The 20,248-nt window shown below is 39.0% G+C and overlaps 1 protein-coding gene across 1 annotated transcript in view; it reads right to left on the bottom strand.

The window, feature by feature from the left end:
* Positions 1-221: 221 nt before the first annotated feature.
* Positions 222-20,248, bottom strand: part of LOC310942721 (insulin receptor-like) — a 72,368-nt gene continuing 52,341 nt past the window's right edge. The window contains exons 8-21 of the mRNA XM_083908146.1: positions 18,818-19,074; positions 14,052-14,219; positions 13,034-13,232; positions 12,239-12,525; positions 11,308-11,447; positions 10,661-10,820; positions 9,179-9,278; positions 9,000-9,067; positions 7,880-8,109; positions 7,145-7,255; positions 5,062-5,221; positions 3,756-3,885; positions 3,223-3,357; positions 222-1,724 (exon numbers count right to left, since the gene is read on the bottom strand). Coding sequence (XP_083764272.1) covers positions 1,367-1,724; positions 3,223-3,357; positions 3,756-3,885; positions 5,062-5,221; positions 7,145-7,255; positions 7,880-8,109; positions 9,000-9,067; positions 9,179-9,278; positions 10,661-10,820; positions 11,308-11,447; positions 12,239-12,525; positions 13,034-13,232; positions 14,052-14,219; positions 18,818-19,074 — 2,503 coding nt within the window. The 3' untranslated portion in view covers positions 222-1,366. The remainder of the gene's footprint in view (positions 1,725-3,222; positions 3,358-3,755; positions 3,886-5,061; positions 5,222-7,144; positions 7,256-7,879; positions 8,110-8,999; positions 9,068-9,178; positions 9,279-10,660; positions 10,821-11,307; positions 11,448-12,238; positions 12,526-13,033; positions 13,233-14,051; positions 14,220-18,817; positions 19,075-20,248) is intronic.

The following is a 20,248-nucleotide window of genomic DNA, read 5'->3' as shown; positions in this document are numbered from 1 at the left end:
TTACGGCGAGATTTTATATTCTCAGATGATTCTTGGTGTAAAAAGTTTGAAAGCCACTGATGAGCTGATGCAAACCGAACGTGTAAATCTCAATAATCACCGTCAAGAAAACAGAACAGAAGCACGGCCAGAGCCACTTCCTGAATGCACCTTGCTGCATTATTTACAGCACTATTTTATTTGATCTTGATATGATGGGCAGACATCTTAAGCTGAAGACGTCAAAATCGCTTCTTCTCCCGCGCATCACATAGCAAAAAAAGACCACGTGCTGTTGGTTGATCATGAGTCCCAAAAAAAGCTAATTAGTATGATTTTCTGGATTAGAAAAGAAAAGAAACACAAGAGACTAACATGTAAAAACATATTCTATGACCAGAAATACCTCATGAATGACAACATATCAGCTACATACAAAAACATCAATAACATTTTTTAATATACTTATATATATATTTAATCTTCTTTACCCACTAAAATATACCAACAAAGCAGCTATTGGTCAATCTGAGGAACTCGTTCGCCGACGTGTTTTTGAAAACAGTTTAAATATCCTTCAGCTGTAAATGTGTAAATAAAAAAATGAAGAAAAAAAAGGTGATGAGGGTGGTGGAATACAGACAGGAAAATAAATATTAAAAAAAGACAAAAAAAAAAAAGTCCTGTGTTTATCCTGTGAGAGCCGTTCTGGAATACTGCAGAGTGTGAGGAGGTAAGCCACTTCAACCAGCTTCTCCAGTGGATAAGAGTTTGTTCAATGACCGTCTTTGACCGTCCAACACAGACTTCCCAAAGTCTTTCATTTTCAGTTCGTCATCCACTAATGTACAAAGATTCACATACAGTTCCAAGACAACTGACGTAGGCCACAGACAAAATAGAAGGGCACTTTTTTTTTTCAAGACCTAGCAACCTGGGATTGAACCCTTTTGTTTGGGTGAGAGGAGGGACAGGGATACAGTCTGGACTCAGGGAGGGACCGTGGGTTTAGCAGCCTTCTTGGTTGTCAAGAGTTTGTTTCACAGTTGAATCCATTATCTGCCCAGTCCTGCACAAACTTGGCAATATATATATATATATATATGTATATATATATATATATATACAGTATATAAACTACAATCATTAACAAGAAAGGTAGGAGATTCATCCTTAAATGTGTCTTCTGTCGTCCGTGCATGAACTTACTGTAGTGTGGGTTTGTGGTGTCTGAGGAGAAAAATAAAGTCCTGAGATATGCACTGTGCAGCTTCTGAAGAGAGTGTGGTAAAAGTGTGATCTATATAAAAATGACAACGAGACAAAAAATATATTCAACTCTATAGCATTGATGTGTTTTTTCCTTGTGTGGGATATGTACAGTATGTTAGGAGGGGCTGGACCGCGGTAGGGCCAGTATTCGTCCGTTGGTCTTTCCTCCGTTCATGTGTGTGAACGGGATGTGGTGTTCCTCGTAACTGCCCCTCAGGCCCATGGAGGAGGCCTCGTCCCTGTCCAAACACTGCTCCCTCTGGGAGTAGGAGGACGGGTCCAGCGGGATGCTCTCCATGTTCTCCATGTCCAGATCAAAGTCCTCGCTTTCAGGCGGCTTGTTATCCTCGCTGTAGAAGAAGGACAGGTCCTGGAAGGAAGGATGCAGGTCCTCGCGCAGCATCTCGATGATCTCCTGGAAGGCGGGACGCATCTTGGGGTTGTACTGCCAAGACATCTGCATCAGGTTGTGTCTGAACAAGGCACAGGAAGAGTGACGTCATGGTTAAATCTTTCTCACTAAAACACGTGTCATTCCAGACGACCTAACCTGAGACAACAGCAAAATAACTTGTGATATTTTACGATATTAGGTGATTTAGGGAGGTAGTTCAATTACACTTTTGCTCCATTGGTTTGGCCATTGCTTGAAACCGAAATTACATTCTCAAAACTCTAAGATCGTTTGGCACAACAGTCTTACAGTTCAGCACAACACCATAGTTCCCTTGCAAAAGCTCATATCGCTCCCAAAACTGTTCAAAACTAAATTCCTTTCCCATATAAATAGTCAGTGTCACCAAAATGCAAGAGATCCTTCTCAATTGGTTTGGCTCATTTCTCGAACCAGACCGGACGTTCTCAACACTTGGTTCTTTTGACAAAATAACCTGGATGGTTCAGGTTCTGGGACGCTGCTGAGACGTGCCGCAGCGCGGCCAGTGGAAATGCTCTCATTGATCAGAATGGAAGCTATTTGCAATGGCGAACGCGTCCAGTGGAAATCCAGGGTCAGACTGCAGGCAGTTTGTCTGCACTTTTATTTACAAATGATCAAATCAGATTTGTGTGTCTAAGCATAACCAGCATATCTGCATTGGTTGCTTTAACAAAAACATAAGCAAATCTATGTTTGTGACTGGTCATTCAAACATGGATGGAGGAAGAAGGAGGCGCATCATCTCATACTAAAATGGTTAGCATGAGATACACATTAAAAAGCTATTGAGGAGACACATACTGTCATAGAGACAGTCCACTGACTTTTGGCTTCATCCTTGTGTGTAACACTAAACCTCCAGTGCGAAACCTCTACTGCCACCTGTGGACGTCTGAGAAATACTCGTAAAACTGTGGTCTCTGACTTACTTTTGTCTCTCCAAATGCTGAGAGACTTCTTACAAAAGGATCAACAGTCAGGACAGAACTGGGTCAGCAGGTGAATGACCTACACAGCCTTCAAAGGCTAATAAATACCTGATTGAGCTCTTACTGTTTGTCTAGGTTTATTTTGAGCAGTATAATCCTACTCTGAAACATAATAGTAGGCACTTTCTGCTGTTCTCACCCCTTTTCCAACTGTATGATGCTGTCTTGCTTTACTCATGCTGTGTGCTTCTTCTGCCTTGCCTGCTCATTGGTGACATAAAATGTGGAACACTGTGTGCCGCTAGACTGAGAGAGTTGTGTGGAGCTGACAACTTTATCAGCACTGTGTGAACTCATTTCACAATGGTTTGAAACCATCACACATTTGTCTTATATTTAAATGTTACACACTACAGCTTTGAGAATGATCCAGTATTTCCAGGCTTTTGAAAATCAATCTGGTCAAAAGATGGATATGCAAAGTATTTTTTCCTGGCAGTCTGAACAAGGCCTCAGACCCACGTCAGACTGAGGTACATTAGTGGTTTTGAGTCAGGCTGTAACAAATAATTAAGAGGCTAGAATTCTCTCTCTTGTGCTCACAATCTGTCAGCGCAGTTGTCCGGTCGGTCCAGGTAGTGTCCGTCCATGACGAACTTGAGGACCTGCTCGTTAGACAAGCCCTGGTAAGGCTGCTCCGCCAGTGTGCTGATCTCCCACAGCACAACCCCAAATGACCTGGACAACAGGCGAAGAGAGGAAAACAACAATGACACAGACAGAATGAGGACGAGCCCATTAGACACCTAACAGAGTAGATGTGTCTGTAAACACTTGAGGCAGAGAGCAGGTTGATGATGAAGGGAACAGCAGCAGGATCGGCTGCTGCAAAGCTGGTAAACAACATTGGATTAAAATATGTCTTAATCTTCTAATTTATTTGTCAAGTGTTTACAGTTTGTCATGAAGAAATCATGAAAAAGAAAAATATAGATAGAAAAATATCTATGTGTTATAAGTATGAAAGGTATGCAAACATTTAAATCCACAATAAATATATAATTCAAATGTAAGATTGTGCTCAACATAAAGTGAGTTAACATTTGATTGCAGGGACACACAGAGATGATACTGACCAGCAGTCTGAATGTGCAGTGAAGACTCCGTCCTTCAGAGACTCTGGAGCCATCCACCTGACGGGCAGGAGTCCCTTCCCTCCTTTACGGTAGTAGTCAGTCTCATAGATGTCTCTGGTCATTCCGAAATCTGGGAAGGAAGGAGGGAAATTTAAGATGAATTTTAAGATTTTATTGTATTTGAACGTGTAAACTGTGTGTGTGTGTGTATATATATATATATATATATGTTATGTATATACATCTATATAAACATACATAATACATACATAATAAGCAACTTAAAGCTGGTCTTATATATTAGTGAGCTGTCAATTACTTTAACTCATGCAACATGTGTATGTAATGCTCAAGCATGTCTTGAATAAACCTGGCGTAATAGACGTTTTTTTTACAGCAGATGTTTCTTGAAATGAAATAGTAGGACAAACGCAGGATTTACCAGTAACATTAATTCAGTATTAACAGAGCTGTGTTATTGTTCAAGTATAAGGGTAGATCACGCTAAATACTTGACACGTGTAGAGGATGTTTTGCCCAACTCCAACTCAGGCTTATCTGAAAAACAAATTGCTTTCCCTCTACTGCTGGCCTTCAAAAAGTGATTCATGCTTTTATTTCATCTGGATCATCCTAATGCACTTTAGCATTGGCTAGTACAAAATGCTGTTGCTAGGCTACAAATCAACACTAAGAGATGGGAACATGTTATTCCTATTTTTTTCCTCTGTTTACCAGTTGCCTGTGAGTTTTAAAATTGTATATTTATTTAGATATTATATTTAACTTTTATGTAACTTGTTTAATTGTTATATTTTGCAGTTTTTATTGTACAGAGTTGTACTTTTTGTACATTAATTTATGTTTTCTTTATTCTGCAGAAAGCATTTTGTAACATTTTTAAAAAATGCTGTACAAAAACATTATTTTTTATAATCAATAAAATGTTTTTGATTTTTTATATTCATTGTTATATGTTATGTTCCTCTACTACTAATACTACTAATTTGTCTTCATCTCTTAGTCTCACTACGATTGTTTCACTTGTAACATTAATTAGAGCTCCACTCACACGCAGGTGCAAGAGAAACAGGGTCGTGCTATTGCTCATGTGTCACAGTAAATACATTTTAACCTGTCTTTTCTGGATGTGTTCCAACAGGTGATAGAGAAATGTCTTGTGTAATTAGCAGTGTGAACTGTTGACTGCCCCAGTGGGATTTTAAACACAACCACTGGAGGGCTCCAAGTCTTCATTGTGGCTTAGGCCAAATCACAACTTGTGTGTAATGTAGTGAAAACATACCTCCTATTTTGACGGTGAGATCATGAGCTACCATGCAGTTCCTGGCTGCCAGGTCTCTGTGGACAAATTTCTTGGCGTTAAGGTAAGCCATGCCGTCTGCAATCTCAGCAGCCATTTGGATCATCTCCTTCAGAGTGGGCGGTGGACGGCCGGGGTTGTTCTGAGAGAAACAAGGAGGAACTTTAAATGTATCATCTGTTACCACAGAGATACACCATTTTCTTTCCATGTCAACAAGTTCAGATTTAAAGCTGGTCTTGAAACCATGTTTTGATACTTTCTGGGGGAAAAAATACTTAGGTTTAATACTTAAAAATAATGGATTCACTTGCAGAACTTAGTAATAACACAGGTTGAGTGGTGTTGAGCTCTAAAGAGGCCAGTGTAGGGCTGCAGCCATGTTTTTATTTGACTTTAGAGCTGATTGCACAAGCCTCCTGTCAACATACAGCAGCTCAATCCTGCTCTGATTCCAGGTCATGTACCATTTGCATATTTACACACTCCAAGGTGACACTTGAACAGAACATGATTGTCTACATCTGTACACAAAAGCTAACTGTGGCATTTAGAGAGCTATATGTATAGGTGTGGTAGGTTTTAGGAATAGACAGCCTCTTGTGTTAAAAAACCCCAAAACAAAACAAAACAAATAACAAAAAACCCACAAATTGTACATGAGTTTCTACATCGAAATTGCACAGAAAACATCAGCGGAGCAAACAATTATGTATAAACGGCTGGTGAATGTGAACATGGATGGAATAAAGTTGTGGTGAGTCTTCAGCTAAAAGAGAAGCTGTACAGACACTGTGATCAAACACACCTCTGCAGATCATACGGCACAACATATAAAACAACAGCAGCAGAAGTGGATCTGAGGTGAAACAAAGTAAAACACTGCATGTATTTACAGAAACTACTAACATTTCAGTGGTCCTGTTTCATGCCCTTTATTGTAAACATGGTTTCTGATGCAAATGTTCAAGGAGCTATATGTAAGAAATGGATTGTATTAAGTCATTGAACAATCATTATGCTTTTTTTCCACAACTTAAATATGTATTCATGGGCCACAAATTCTTGCTAATGCTTTAGTGCCACCAGCCACACTTTAACGCAGCCAGTAGCACTTTGACATCTGGGTTGCCAGTAGAGTAATGCTGCGGTCACACCTAGGGTGAATATCCGCATTGCGACACACCATTCACTTCAGATGCAATGCAAGATAATTGTTGTGCTCGTCTTGTCTGCATTTGTGTCTATTGCATGTACTAGGAAGACAGACTTGTTTCTTTTTTAAACAGTGTCTGTAGATAAAACTGTAATAGAGCTCCGGGTATGAACACACAGAGATTAAGTTTTTCCTCCATTGTGAACGACTGAATCCGGCTGCTCACTGGACACAGACGGAACGTCACGTGATATCAATCTGAGAATCTCAACACTGATTGGTTTTGATTAAATGAATGGAGAGAATGGCACAAAAACACCCTGTCTAGCCAACGCAAAATGTACGTCTATTCACTGTCTGTGCATTGAATTTCTATGTAAACTCACTGATCAAAAATGGCCACTGTGTCCAGTGTGACTGCAGCATAAGTCTACATACAGCAAACTGCAGACAGGTCTGAAATGCCAAATGTCTCAAAATGTTTCGAGCAGAGGAGAAGAAAAACAAGGATCTGCAGAGGAGATGTGTTTAAGTATAGGTGTCTGAAAGCACAAAGATATTTGAAGAACGATACGCAAGCCAATATTGGCTAACACTCTCTTTCATTCATGTTGGTGGTGGATATTTTAGACATTCACTTTCAATCCCAGATGGTTGCTGACGTGTGAAAATTAACCATTCATTCGGTCATTGCCATGGATAAAGTCTACTGCTTCCTATCCTCCACAGAGTTGCACGAGCCAATCCCAGCTGACATACCGCACTGCACAATGGTTTATACTAGGATTACAACCATTTTAAATGCTAAAAGATGTTTTTGTACATATTTTACATGTATCACCTTTATGAGGAACCATCAGAAAGGTGCAATCGTAATCTCTGTGTAGCTGTGAGTTGTTATGTCGTTACCTCAGCATCAGGTCGCAGGGATCGCAAGAAGCTCTTCAGGTCTCCGTGGGTCATCAGCTCCATCACCACTAGGGTGGGCTGACCCTTAGACACGACGCCCAGCAGACGCACCTGTGAGACAAAGAGGAGGTTATTAATTTCACCACCTACTCTATGTTTACATGGACACAAATAACTGGAATAAAAAGCCTTGTCAGAATAAAGATGCCTCATGTAAACGTGTCTGAATACTCTTTATTATTATAAGTCTAGCCTGCATAAATGTGACAATATGCCTGCTTTCCATTTTGCTAGAAAATAATGGAAACATGACAGGAGCAAAAACAGGGGGACGGGACTGATGAGATGAGATGAGCATTGATAATTGGAATTGTGAAGAAAGAAGTTGAACTGTGGAGGGAAACATGCACAACCTGTCTACCGACAGAGTTGAGGAAGTGGCAGAAGTGAAGCCTCTTCCTCTACTACAATTTCCAAACAATTGCACAACATGCATGTCAAATAGCTTTGTTCTAAATAAACACTTGACGCAGGTAGACACACACCATAATAAGGTCAACGAGAACAATTTTCAGTGGACTGAAGCAAACAGTCAACATCGCTGCAATCATCTGGTTTGATCATGTCATGCAGCTGTCACTGTTACCTCCAGGAGAGGTGAGCATGATGGCGATGTATACAACATACTACATACAATACACAAACTTCTATAGAAAAATCCCAGTCTGTCCTCACCACATGATGGCAGCTGAAGGCCTTCATGACTGAGGCCTCGTTCAAGAACTCAATTCTCTCCCTCAGGCTGGCGGACTCGTTCACCGTCTTCACCGCTACGTGTGTGTCGCACTCGCCCTTTATGATGTCCTTGGCAATGCCCTCATAGACCATGCCGAAAGAGCCCTGACCCAGTTCCCTCAAAATGGCGATCTTGTCTCTTGCCACCTCCCACTCGTCCTCCTCATACACTGTGGACACATTTATGGGAGAATATTACAACTCAACATATCAAACTTAACATGCAGAGTAAAGAGCTTCATCCTCATCAAAAAAAAATATAACATTCTTCACCTACATTGACACTATTTTCTTCCCACTATCACTTCATAGATTTTTAAAGCAACATCAAACCTGATCATAAAAAAAACATTATTATAAATTATTTTCTGATATGTTTTCACTGGCTATTTACTGTATAGTAGTATAGTACACCACCACCTGTAAGATTACTGGGAAAATAGGGTCAAATTGATTAAAAAATAATAAATAAATAAATAAATAATTCTGATAATATATATATATATATATACACACATATACATACATACATACATATACACGTATATACAGTATGTATATATGGGTAATTCTACGAAAAACCTACCCATATAATCTGTATTAACATCAAAATATTGAAACATTTTTGTTGGTATGATATGGTAAACAAATAATCTTCATTTTAAATATTCTTTAAATATTCATAAATTAATACTTCCAAAGAATTATAAAGATTTATGTATTGTATACCTGTAAAATATTTTAAAAAAGGCTGTCCCTCAGTTACATTTCGTCTATTGCAACAGGCTTTAAGGCTTTAATTTGATAAAATCAAATTATCTAAAAAATATTTTTTTTTTTTGAAAAGCCTCATTTGTTAATTAACATATGACACTTCTTTTTTATTGTTAACCTTTTTGGAATATTGAAAAAAATAACATTTTATAGCTGCCAGGATGTGACATAATCTGCCTTTTATCAGGAAGCTGCCAAACAGAGAAGTAAGTGCTCCTCTCTTTTAATGAATATTCAACAAACAACCCCCACAATCTTTGATCAAATCGTGAAAACCTTTTCTCACCATCATTAGCACTGAGATATTCTGGGTTTGAAGAGGCGTAGATGGGACCACTTGGTCCTTGAGTTTGACTGAAAAGAAAATGAGGAGCGCACTTATTAAAAAAGGCTAATGACACAGGAAATTATGAAGAAAAAACAATAACAAAAAAAGCTTTTTTACAAAACACATTTACTCTGTACCTCTTCCTGAACATGACAAATCCGACCGCGGCCACAAACATCAGCAGGACAAAGCAGATGACTGGGGCAATGACGATCTTGACAATGTAGAGAGGATCACCTGTTCAAAACATCCGCCCAGAGACAATCAATGACATTTTCAATGTAGAAGAACACACATGATCTCTTATGAAACATTAAATTACAGCTCGGATCAATAAGCTGCTCTGTAAACATTGTCTCTCTGTACCTTTTCAGAACGGTTAAAAAAGACATTCAACTCAAGGCATCTGCTTGTTTTTCATGTTAATGTTCTGCTTGTTCACACATTACTACCCATTTTGACAGCAGCTGGTCAGTGTATATATAAAACAACTTCACATATTATGATTACATTGGCAGCTGTCAGCGTCAGTTTACAGATATGAAATAATGTTGTTTCTGTTTTCTCTTGAGTAGGGCTTTATGAGGAGCAAATAATAGGTCTGTCCATTTTGGATCTTCCTGTTTTCACAATAGTTCACAATAGACAAACTTCTTCTGTAGAGTTTAGATGCTAACTGAAGGCTACACACTTTAATAAGTAATGGAAGATGTGATGGATATTCAGCTGTAAGGGTGGGAATCACAGGGTATTTCATGATACAATACATGGTACATCTATACATCATGATATCTGTACTGAACTGAAGAAAACACAATGTCCATGTCCTCTATTTATTCACAACATAAAGAACAAAGAGCATAAAGTCTATGTATTGAACATGGATGGAGCATCTCTTTCTCCACCATTATCCTGCTGTAAACTCTTCTTTGGCCATGTAACTTCTGCCAAAGTTTCCCTCATTCATTTGAGCAGCGCTGCTGGTGAGGACACATCAAGTAAGACTGTTGTTAATTCAAATATTGACATTTGCCCCGGCGTCTCCATTATCACCTCGGACGAGGAAGGACGAAGATATGTCACCAAATCTCTGACCCACTCCTGCTCAGCTGCAACTTACAACTTCACCATTAAATGTTGCTAAATCTTATGCACTGTAAGTTTATCCTAAAGGAAAGCTATCAGCACAGACTGAATACAGGACTGCATGATTAACAGATTTGATTGAAGATGAAAGCAACAGTGCATAGCATTAACTGGACAAAATGGACGGGCAAAATAATTATTTTTCAATGTTATCATTAAACAATTTTTTTGTAAAAAAAATATCTTTTATTTAAAATTTTTAAAAAGAAAGGTGTCGATAAAGTGTGCTGTGGGAAGCTGGTCAGTTTATGGACCCGAATGTGTGATTTGTTTATTAATGTGTTTGGAGAAATTCTGCAGTTGCTGGGCTTTATATATAACCAAAATAACCAATACCATTCTTTGGCAGATTTACAACGTTGTACAGTGTGTGGGGTCATAATTATCATTCCAGATAAGTATGTTTCAAGCTTTTCACAATTCATAAACCTCGGTGAGAATATCAACAGAGCCTCATGACAGATGAGACTTACTTGTGTCTTGGACGTAGAAATATGTGGGCTCCGTCCAGGATCCATTTCCGGCCAGTGATGTGGCTCGGATCCTCACTGTGTAGTTCCCAGGATGCATCACTTTCAGCTTACAGCCTTGGGACACTTTGAACATGTTCCGAGACACGCAGTAATGCAGCTCCTGCGTAGAAGGAACACGGAGAATCATACATTTTCTGACTAACAGCTGCTTCAGGATACCCCCCGTTTTTAAGATGATGTCAAAAATAACATTTTGACTCAGTTGAAGAGATATGCTTTCTTCTCCCTGTTAAAATTGCTCTTTTCCACTGAGGAAACATCTGTTTTTGTATGGTTTCCCCACACAAAATAACCATCTGTTTTTTTTTTTTATCCCATCTCCATAGCTACGAAAACACGTTGCAATGGGAAAATTACTTCTCCATTTAGATCAAACAAAATACATGACAGAGACCATTTGGCCAAATTTGAAAACACAAGGCAGGTAATTAGAATTACTCTTCTTATTTGCCTGTATGCCTGCATGGCTGAACCATTTAAACTGATTGGTCTTTCATTACCTGCACAACCCTGCACCCAGACTCACATCACTACTTTAACTGGAGCAATAAAGGCATGACAGATGTGCATGTGGCGTTTTTGTTCACCTCTGTGTCTCCGAGTCTCTTGTAGTTGACCTCGTACAGGATGATCATACCGTTAGGAGCGAGAGGTTCCTGCCACGTGATATGAACTGTGTTCTCTGTCACCTCGTATTTGATTGGGCTCACGATATCATCGGCTTTGGCTGTGGAGGAAAAAGTCAGAGGGTCACACTCTGCTTCAGTTTTGGGAGTAATAGCAAATACACTGGAGGGTGTAGATTAATGGCTATGACATGACACCATGTCATGTGGCCACAACAGGAACTTAGCTGCCTCTGTCTCGACACTGAAAATGGACAAAAATGCAAATGAACCTGGATAAGAAAGGAATATATAAGACCAGCAATAAAAGTCTCACTATATTTATTATTTCCTTCAGTGAGATTTACAGGTCAGAGAGAAAAGTGCAGGTGTAAATAATCAAATGAAATGAACGATGGCTGACTTTTATAGTGTCTGCTGGCTCACAGTCACACTGTCCTGACTGACATAACCTGAACAGAGCTATCAACTGTGTCTGCTGTAAAACAGCTGATAATATTATATATAAATCTTTCTGAAGTGGGACTTTCAGGTTATTGGGTGCAGGTGTGGGTGATAGTTGCTCGCCAAAAGCTACAGCCATCATTGTGTAAAATGTTTTCATGTGCTCCCTGAGCAGCACTCCTTCTCCAGTTTAGACTAGATGCTGCAGTGACTCACTGTCTGGCTGGTCAGGCTGGAGCGTGTTACTTAGCATACTACCCTCAGTACTACTGAACAAAGGGTTATTGCTGGACATGCAGCAACAATAAAACATCTAAATAATCAAGACACCGACAGCAAGGATAAGAGAGAGGAATCAGTTTCAAGTTTGAAACATTAAAAATGTAACTTTTTCTCAATCTAAGAATTAAAAATATGATTGTGCAGAGCACTACCACTTTGTCTTTACCTTCAGGCATGGTGCGGGCACTGACATACGCTGCCATGCTGCAGCGGCCTGAGTCAGTCGGGTGGTTGCAGGCATGGATCTCGATCTGGTAGCTGGTGAAGTGCCGCAGGTAAGAGATGACAGTGGACTCTTTGGCGGGGACACTGATCACTGTCTTGGTGTTTTCAAAGGTTTCCTCGCCCTCGTCCACTGGGATGTGTGTGCCCTCAGGAAGGCTGGGGGCGGTGGCGGGGAAGGGGAGTGTTCTGTTGGCGATTCCCACCACTGCGCGTCGCTGTCTGGAGCGTCTAGATGAAAAAAAAAAAAGTGGGGAGTATTAGATGGAGCAGCTACAACATAAAGAAAAACATAGTGATAGTTTAGCCTTTCCTGAATGGACCTGGAGCTCAGATGGAAGATGGAACGGAATTTGAATTTGTCTAAATAAACACACTTTTTTAGATCAAACATCAAACAGAAGTTTCATATGTAACTACGATTCTTTGAATCACGCATGACTGCCAGAGCACCTGTTCACTTACTCTTAAAGCACAGGATGAAATAGAACACAATTTACATATGTAACTATGGTGGTGTTGTATGTACTCCAAAACTGTATGGGAAGCCTTGTAGAGGAAAAGTGACCAGACATGCAACGTTCCTTTAAACTCTAAAGTGATGTGAGATTTGACATAGAAAAGTAAATCAAATGTATGTTTGCATTTAGTTAAGCTCCAATTCTTAAAAGACTCTAAGGACAATGACTGCCAGTGGTAAGGTGCAAACAACAGTATTCCTTCTGGTGACAGGTCTCACTTTATCTCAAAGACTTCGTTGTGCAGGTAGTTCTCAAAGGTTTTGCGGTACTCAGAGTCCTCCTTCTCTTTCTTGAGCTCTTTGTCAGTTTTGGGGCAGGCGCAGCATCGCGACCCTTGGCCCTGTTCCTCGGTGTGGTTCCACTTCTTCTCCTCTTCATTGTCCACCTGAGTCGGCACCCGTGAAGGCAACTTCATCCCTGATGAAATGGGGTCAGACATGGCAACCGGAGAAAAGTAAACAGTCAGAAATGTGACAGCAACTGCAAATAGCACAGGCACATAACAGTCATATGCACAAATGTACACACACATGCACGAACACCTGAGGGGGCAAACCTGTCGTTGTCATCCCTCACCTCCTCCTCACCCTTTCTAGTGGGATAAATAACTCGTGACATTACCTCCCTGCAGACATCCATCTCTCTGAATGTGTTTGAGACAAAGCTTGGTAAGATCCTGATTATCTTTAAGTTCAGGCTGAAATTTAATGGAATCCAAATAGACAAATACATAATCCCTGTTGAGGAGTATATATTATAGAGTAAATTCTAGCAACTATTAGGTTTCTTCGGTACCAACATTAGAATTGAGACATGGGCTCTGGGTATTGACATATACTGAGAATCAGGGCTCTTTTCATAAGCTACATGCTGTATTCTAGATGCATATGGTGCAAAATTGCTGCATAAATCATGTTATGCTTGTGCCTTAGATAGACACATTCTGCTGTAATGTGTATAATATTTTCATTTAAGTATATGCCACGCTGTGGAGTAAGATCACGATGAACTCTTGAAAATGAGAAAAGAAAAATAATCGTTATTTTCATCCTGGTTCTGGATTAGATGAACATAAGAGTCAGACAAATGTCAGAGTGAGGAAAGCTGCTCGACTAATGGAAAGCTATAAAATGACGTCTCTCACTCTCTCTCGCTGTCTGACACGGTCAGAAACACTAAACCACTAAAACAGGAGCAGACACAAGAACAGGACGACCACAAATGCGAGCGTCTCACCCTTCTGACAGTAGTCGAACTTGTAGAGCTCCATGGCTTCAGGCTGCTGCTGGCAGAAGACCAGGTAGTGAGTGATGTTGCCGTTGGGGTCATTGGGAGGTTTCCACTTGAGGATGATTTGGGATGAAGAGTTGGACGAGGAAATCGGGTCCAGCGGGACTGAGGGTTCTGGGGAGACATCACAGGAAGTCAAGGAGGAATTTTTACGGCGAGTCAGAGTGGGGAGTAAACAAGTATGAAATGTGACAACCTGAATCATGGACCTGAAAAATAACATTTTATATTTTCCCCTTTCAGGTACAAGGGAACCTCATTATGACTTTACCAAGGAAAACAACTCCTACTTCAAAAGACACCCTGTGTACAGTGAATTAAAGGTACAATATGGCAAGTTTCTATTGGCCGAAATTGATTACACAACGCTGTGCTTAAAATAGCATTAAAATAAAAACAATGTTGTTTTTGTAGCTTTAGATTAAGCATTTTGTATGTACTTTAAGCAAGGGCCTTGCTTTACAGAGGCGGCCATCTTGTGGAGAGATGTTGGACCAGACAATTGGATCAGAAGCTTACTTGAAGAACAGTATACTTTCCGGCCAAGGTAGTTGTCTTATGTTCTTGGGAAAGGGAGGGGGTGAGTGAGGAGTCCTCCATTAGTTATAAACTACAGGTTCACCATTCCTCTTCTTTTGGCTTCTCGCTTTATGAGTCAGTGACTTGCATATCACTGGAAAAGCTTCATGAGCTTCAGAGTAAATATCCTCATGCTCTATGTGTGTTTGATGACTAAACACTTCTGTGGGATCTGCAACAATGGAAAAGGTGTGGCTGATCTGTTCTTTTAATGTTTACGGTACTAAACATTACTGCCATTAAGGGGATGGAAGGTTATATCTGGATCTTTAAATGCTGGAAAGCTCACATGTTGATAATGATATTGACATTCTCCCAGCCTGATTACATAAAACTCACACTTACTAAAGGCACCAATATGTGCAGTGCTGACTTTGGCAGTGTTTGTATAAGAAATGCAAGAGATATTCATGGAATTTACGACAAATGCTCCTTCAAAAAACAAACAGATATTAAACAGGCACTGTACTGGTTTAATATAAATGGTTGTATCCACTTAAGGAAACCTTAACTTGATGCACTGGCCTCGCAGTAAGCCAATGTCTATAAATGAATAACGGAAGTGATCAGAAATAGCAAAGATGTAACGCTGTTTCAACTCAATTTGCATTTCATGCCACACTTGGTGGCAGAGTGTTGCTCTGTGATAAGCACCTGTTCACTCTGGGTCTGAACCGTCTGCCTTTTTCATAGCTAACTGCATCACTTTGATGTTTGTGTTCACCTCATAATACATTTGTAATATACAAAATACAATTACTTAGTGGTATGTCTTGCTCATTAATTAGCCTTTCTATGTAATATGTATATTATTTTCTAGTCTTAACGCATACTATGTGCATATTACATACAGGTATTTACTGAAGGTACTTTCCTCTGTGCCGCAGCTGGTGTTATTAATGTATTGAATAAAGGTTTCCAGAGAGGTAATTGTGATAGCTTTAGTTTAGATCTATTTTTGTATTTAGCTTTTACAGGTTTAGTTTCACATCTTCTTTTCTGTACTTTTACTGTACTGTGAAGTCCTGTGTATATTAACCAACATTTTACATGGAATAATAAATCACTTTTAATATATCTTCATTTGACCTTTCTAGTTGTTACACTTACTGTGGAACAATCCTTCACATAATCCCACATAATCCTAACCCTTCACATAAATGCATTCTTTTTTTGTTGTTGTTGTTGTTGTTGTTTATCTAGAACTATGCATGTGGGTGTGTTTAACTAAACTGGGACATCTTAGTTGACAATAAAAGCCCTGACAAGTTGAGTTGAAGTGCATCATGTTCAATAAGATGTTGTCAAGATGCACTCACTGTGACGTTTATTTACCGGTTTTTCTAATAAGTTAAATTAATAGCACTGACGCAAGAAGCACAACAAACATGAGTCACTGTGTGATACGCAAAACCAGGACAGAAACAGGCACCAGCCACAGGTGCTTTTTGGTTAATCACATTACTCATCTAAATGTGTTTTTTGTTTTTGCATCAATTGAGGCCAGCTGATAAAACAGAAAATGAGGTAACGTGTGTCTTCAACACTGACTGTTGGTGAGAGTGGATGATCTGTGAATCACTTTCTTAAATTGGGAGGTGAAACAAAAAGACACTTCTGATTAAACGCGATAAATGTCCTGGGCTGAAATGTCCTGACCTGAAGTGGATGTTGACACAAACATCACTGAACAGTTTTTATGTCGACCTTATTTGTTCTCTCGCTCGCATTTGGGTATGAGCAGGATAATCAGTGTCAGGAAGGAGCGGAGCACGGCGATGTCACGCTGAACTGTGAGGAGACAAAAGAGACCTGAGTTTCATTCAGTGTCATTATGTCGTGCTTGTTTCATTAGGGGGGACGAGGACAAACTGGTTCAGCTGCATTGTCAGACTAAGTTTCACCAGCAACAGCTATTTGTAATGACAGCTTTGCCCTTCTGACGCTGCTGGTTAGACACGACACAGACTAGGAACACACACAACTGTTCATGTTGTGCATCATGAAAGAAAGCTATTTAGACAAGCCAGCATAAATACAATGAACTGTTTAAAAAAAAAAAAATTATTGTATTTTTATATATTTTGCATGCATGTCTGCTTATGACAAAACAAGATGTTTATATTTGTATAACACCATCCATCTTCTACTGCTTTATCCTCCACGAGGGTCACAGTGGGTGCTGTGTCTATCTCAGCTGACATAGGGCGATAAGCGGGTTACACCCTGGACAGTTCACCAGTCCATCACAGGGACACATATAGAGACAAACAACCATCCACTCTCACTCTCACTAAAGCTATACACGCCTTTGGCCATTTAGTACAATTTCACTTTAGACTAACACATTTACATGTATTTTAAAAGTAGCTTTTAAAAAAAAAGCTTTTAGTCATTCTGACTTCTAATGTAAATGTCCAACAGTTGACTCAATCCACCAGCCAGTGGTATTACAATTATAAGAATTATTTGAATGCTGCAATACTTCAAGGTATAATTGAAGAAACCAACTCAATGAACCCGTTTTCCACAACAGGGGAGAAAAGGCCAGCAGATTGTAAAATTGAGTTGTCATTCAAAAACAAACTACAACCCTGAATCCTTCTTATACCACAACCACAACAATTGCAAATTATACTGTTTTTGACATCATAATGACAGGTTTAAGCCAAAATATAGTAAAGTAAGAAAAGATGACAGAAAAACCAGAAAGGCCTGGAATTTTGTACTATATTAACATGATCTGGACCTTAAATATACAGCAGTGAACAAATACACGTGGACAATGGAAGTCTCTGCAAAAGAGTGCAGAGATTGCTCAAAAATGAATCAGCCTTAGGCCAAAACATACACCAAATAAAACATTTAAACCACAACTGTACTCATATTTTGTAGTGTATGCTACTCACTCACAGACAGACAGACACACCATGCCCTTGGTGGATGGAATTAATATTTGACTCATTATATTAGTCATTATTATATGACATTTAATTAATTTCCAACACTGACGCGATCTGGAGCCTGACAAAAAAATTAACGGATGGATTAACTAATTAACAAAAAAAGCTCATTAGTTCAGTTTTATTCCATTCATATACATTTACAGACATTGAAATTTAAGACTTTAAAATTAAAACACTAGTGTCATGAAAGTGATGGAAATATTAGTATAGTATAGTATATTTAGCCTGTTTCCCAAGTCTGAACTCAGTGTATGAGTGACTCGTGCCTTTCAATCTTCCCTGTGTAAGGAACAAATAGACATTCATGTGCCTTTTTACAGAAGCTTAACATCTTACATGACTTTGAATAATAGTGAATCAATGCAACCTAAACACTCCTGAGAAGAATCAGATATTAGGAGTCAGAATATATGTGCGGGGTTGGGGTAAATCAAGATTATCTGATCGTTAGACTAAAGATAGTTGATGACAATGGCAGAAAAAATCCCTGCCATCCCACACTGGATCCAGAAAACCTTCTGGATCTGTACAGAACTTGACCTGCAAAATCCATCCTGACCTGTTAAGATGTTGCTGACATATATACATATACATTTGAACTTGTTAAAAGGGACTGAACCAGGTTACATTTTTTTATTAAAGTTTTGCCCATTATAAGGAGTAGTGGTATCTTGAAAAGTTGATTTTTTGGGTGACCTACCTATAAATTCAGATTGATTTGTCAAAAACTGTAGACAGGAACTTGATAACAGGAGGTCAAACTTATAGATAAGCCGGTTACAACTTTGTTAATTTGGTAATTTCCGTTGCTTTTATTTGGTTTTATTGGCCTCTCCTGTATTCATGTGGCTTTAGTGAAAGGCTTTAATGAAACGGGAATGTTTCGATAATTGGCTGCAAACCAGAAGGGAACGTGAATGTGAAAGTGCCGTAAGGACTTTTTCCTCCTCTGAGGAGCAAGTAAACTGTGGCTGAAAGCCTTAGATTTCAATTAGCCACAGGAGTAGTGGAAGTTGCTGATCTTTGACAGAGGGGAGGCTAATTATTTATTTATACATAAATGCAATTTACAGTTCTGAACTATAGCATTTTCAAAGTTGCAAAAGTGATTTGAACATTCACAAGCTTGAAAAATGTGAACAAACATGGAGTTGAATCGTTTCTTACTGGTGGCGTTGGTGCGAACGTAGATGATCTCACTCTTAGCTCCAAGCACCTCCTGTTCATCAGAGGCAGAGAGCTGAGTTTTCACCATTATAGCGTACTGTGTCCAGGGCTTCAGTGGCATGATGAGATAACCCGGTTCAATATGGTGGTCTCTCTCCCCGTCTCCCATCCGACGTGGAGGATCCACGTCAGCAATCACCCAGCTGTTGGAGCCACAGGCATCCTGCCCATCAAACACGGTTACGTTCTGAAAAGGTCTGTGAGGGGAGAAAACCATAACAGTATCTAAATGAAACCTCTCTTATACAGTATGTGGGCCTGAATTGTATATCAGCAGAGAAAGGATATCGAGTTTCAAATTGATGCTTTCTGGCAATTCATCATTGTATTTATTGAACAAGTCAGTCGAGGAAAAGAGCTGTGTAAACATTGGCGAGGCCAGACAGAACCTCAAAATGATGCTGCTCCAAAAACTTACTTCAGGACAAAAATATTTGATTCAAACAAACAAGAACTGACAATAAGAAACAACAATAATAATAATAATAATAAAAAACATAGAATAACAATAATTTGTTTTTATCAAATTAATTGAATGCTGGGTGACTGTAGTGGCATGTAAATAAAACCGCCTTATTAATAATATCTTAATATTTTACATATATTATATGAGATATATGGGAATATAAAGCTGCACATAGGTTGTTTCTCTGGGGTCATAAAAGGTTTTCTTTTGAAATGTTTGTGACAATACACTGTAAATACTAAAGATTAGCTGATATGATACTGTACTGTAATGTATATATATATATATATGTATACACATAATATTATTACCTATCATTTCAGATAATACCTGGTTTATTTATTTGGTTTTTCATGTAATGAATGATATTTACATGTGTTAGAAACAATTAAATTGCCTATATACGGTCAAATCCTGCTGAACACTGAACTGTATTTATGACTTTGAAATCATTGTCTTTGTCTGCAGCAAAGTTGCATTGTGGGTAAGGTATTCAGAGAGACCAGTTCAGTGTTGTACCAGTTCATCATGAACTTGAAAGTGTAGAATGTTAGCTCTGTGGACTTATTAGTTTAGCTTCTAATAATAACTGATGCCAACCAGAATAGAAACTCCTTAGTTAAGTCACAGTTCATTGGAAATGACTCAAACAAAACATTCCCCACTTGCAGCTGAGAAAAAGTAGCACAACCAAGAAATGTCATGTTCTTCATTGATGGATTATATAAGAATTTGAGGACAAATTGATTTCAGTTGTGTAGAAGTTATCCCTGCCTATGAAGTGAGTCACTGAAGTAGAAAATTACTATGAAAATTAAATGAGGGTGCTATCCACCACATCTAAATGTTTTTATTCAGTTTTGTATTATTTACAAAATGGTTTAACAGCTGAAAGCAATACAATT

The sequence above is a fragment of the Microchirus variegatus genome, assembly GCF_963457635.1.
Source record: "Microchirus variegatus genome assembly, chromosome: 21".
In the NCBI taxonomy this organism is placed as follows: domain Eukaryota; kingdom Metazoa; phylum Chordata; class Actinopteri; order Pleuronectiformes; family Soleidae; genus Microchirus; species Microchirus variegatus.
This window is presented reverse-complemented; position numbering and strand designations above follow the sequence as displayed.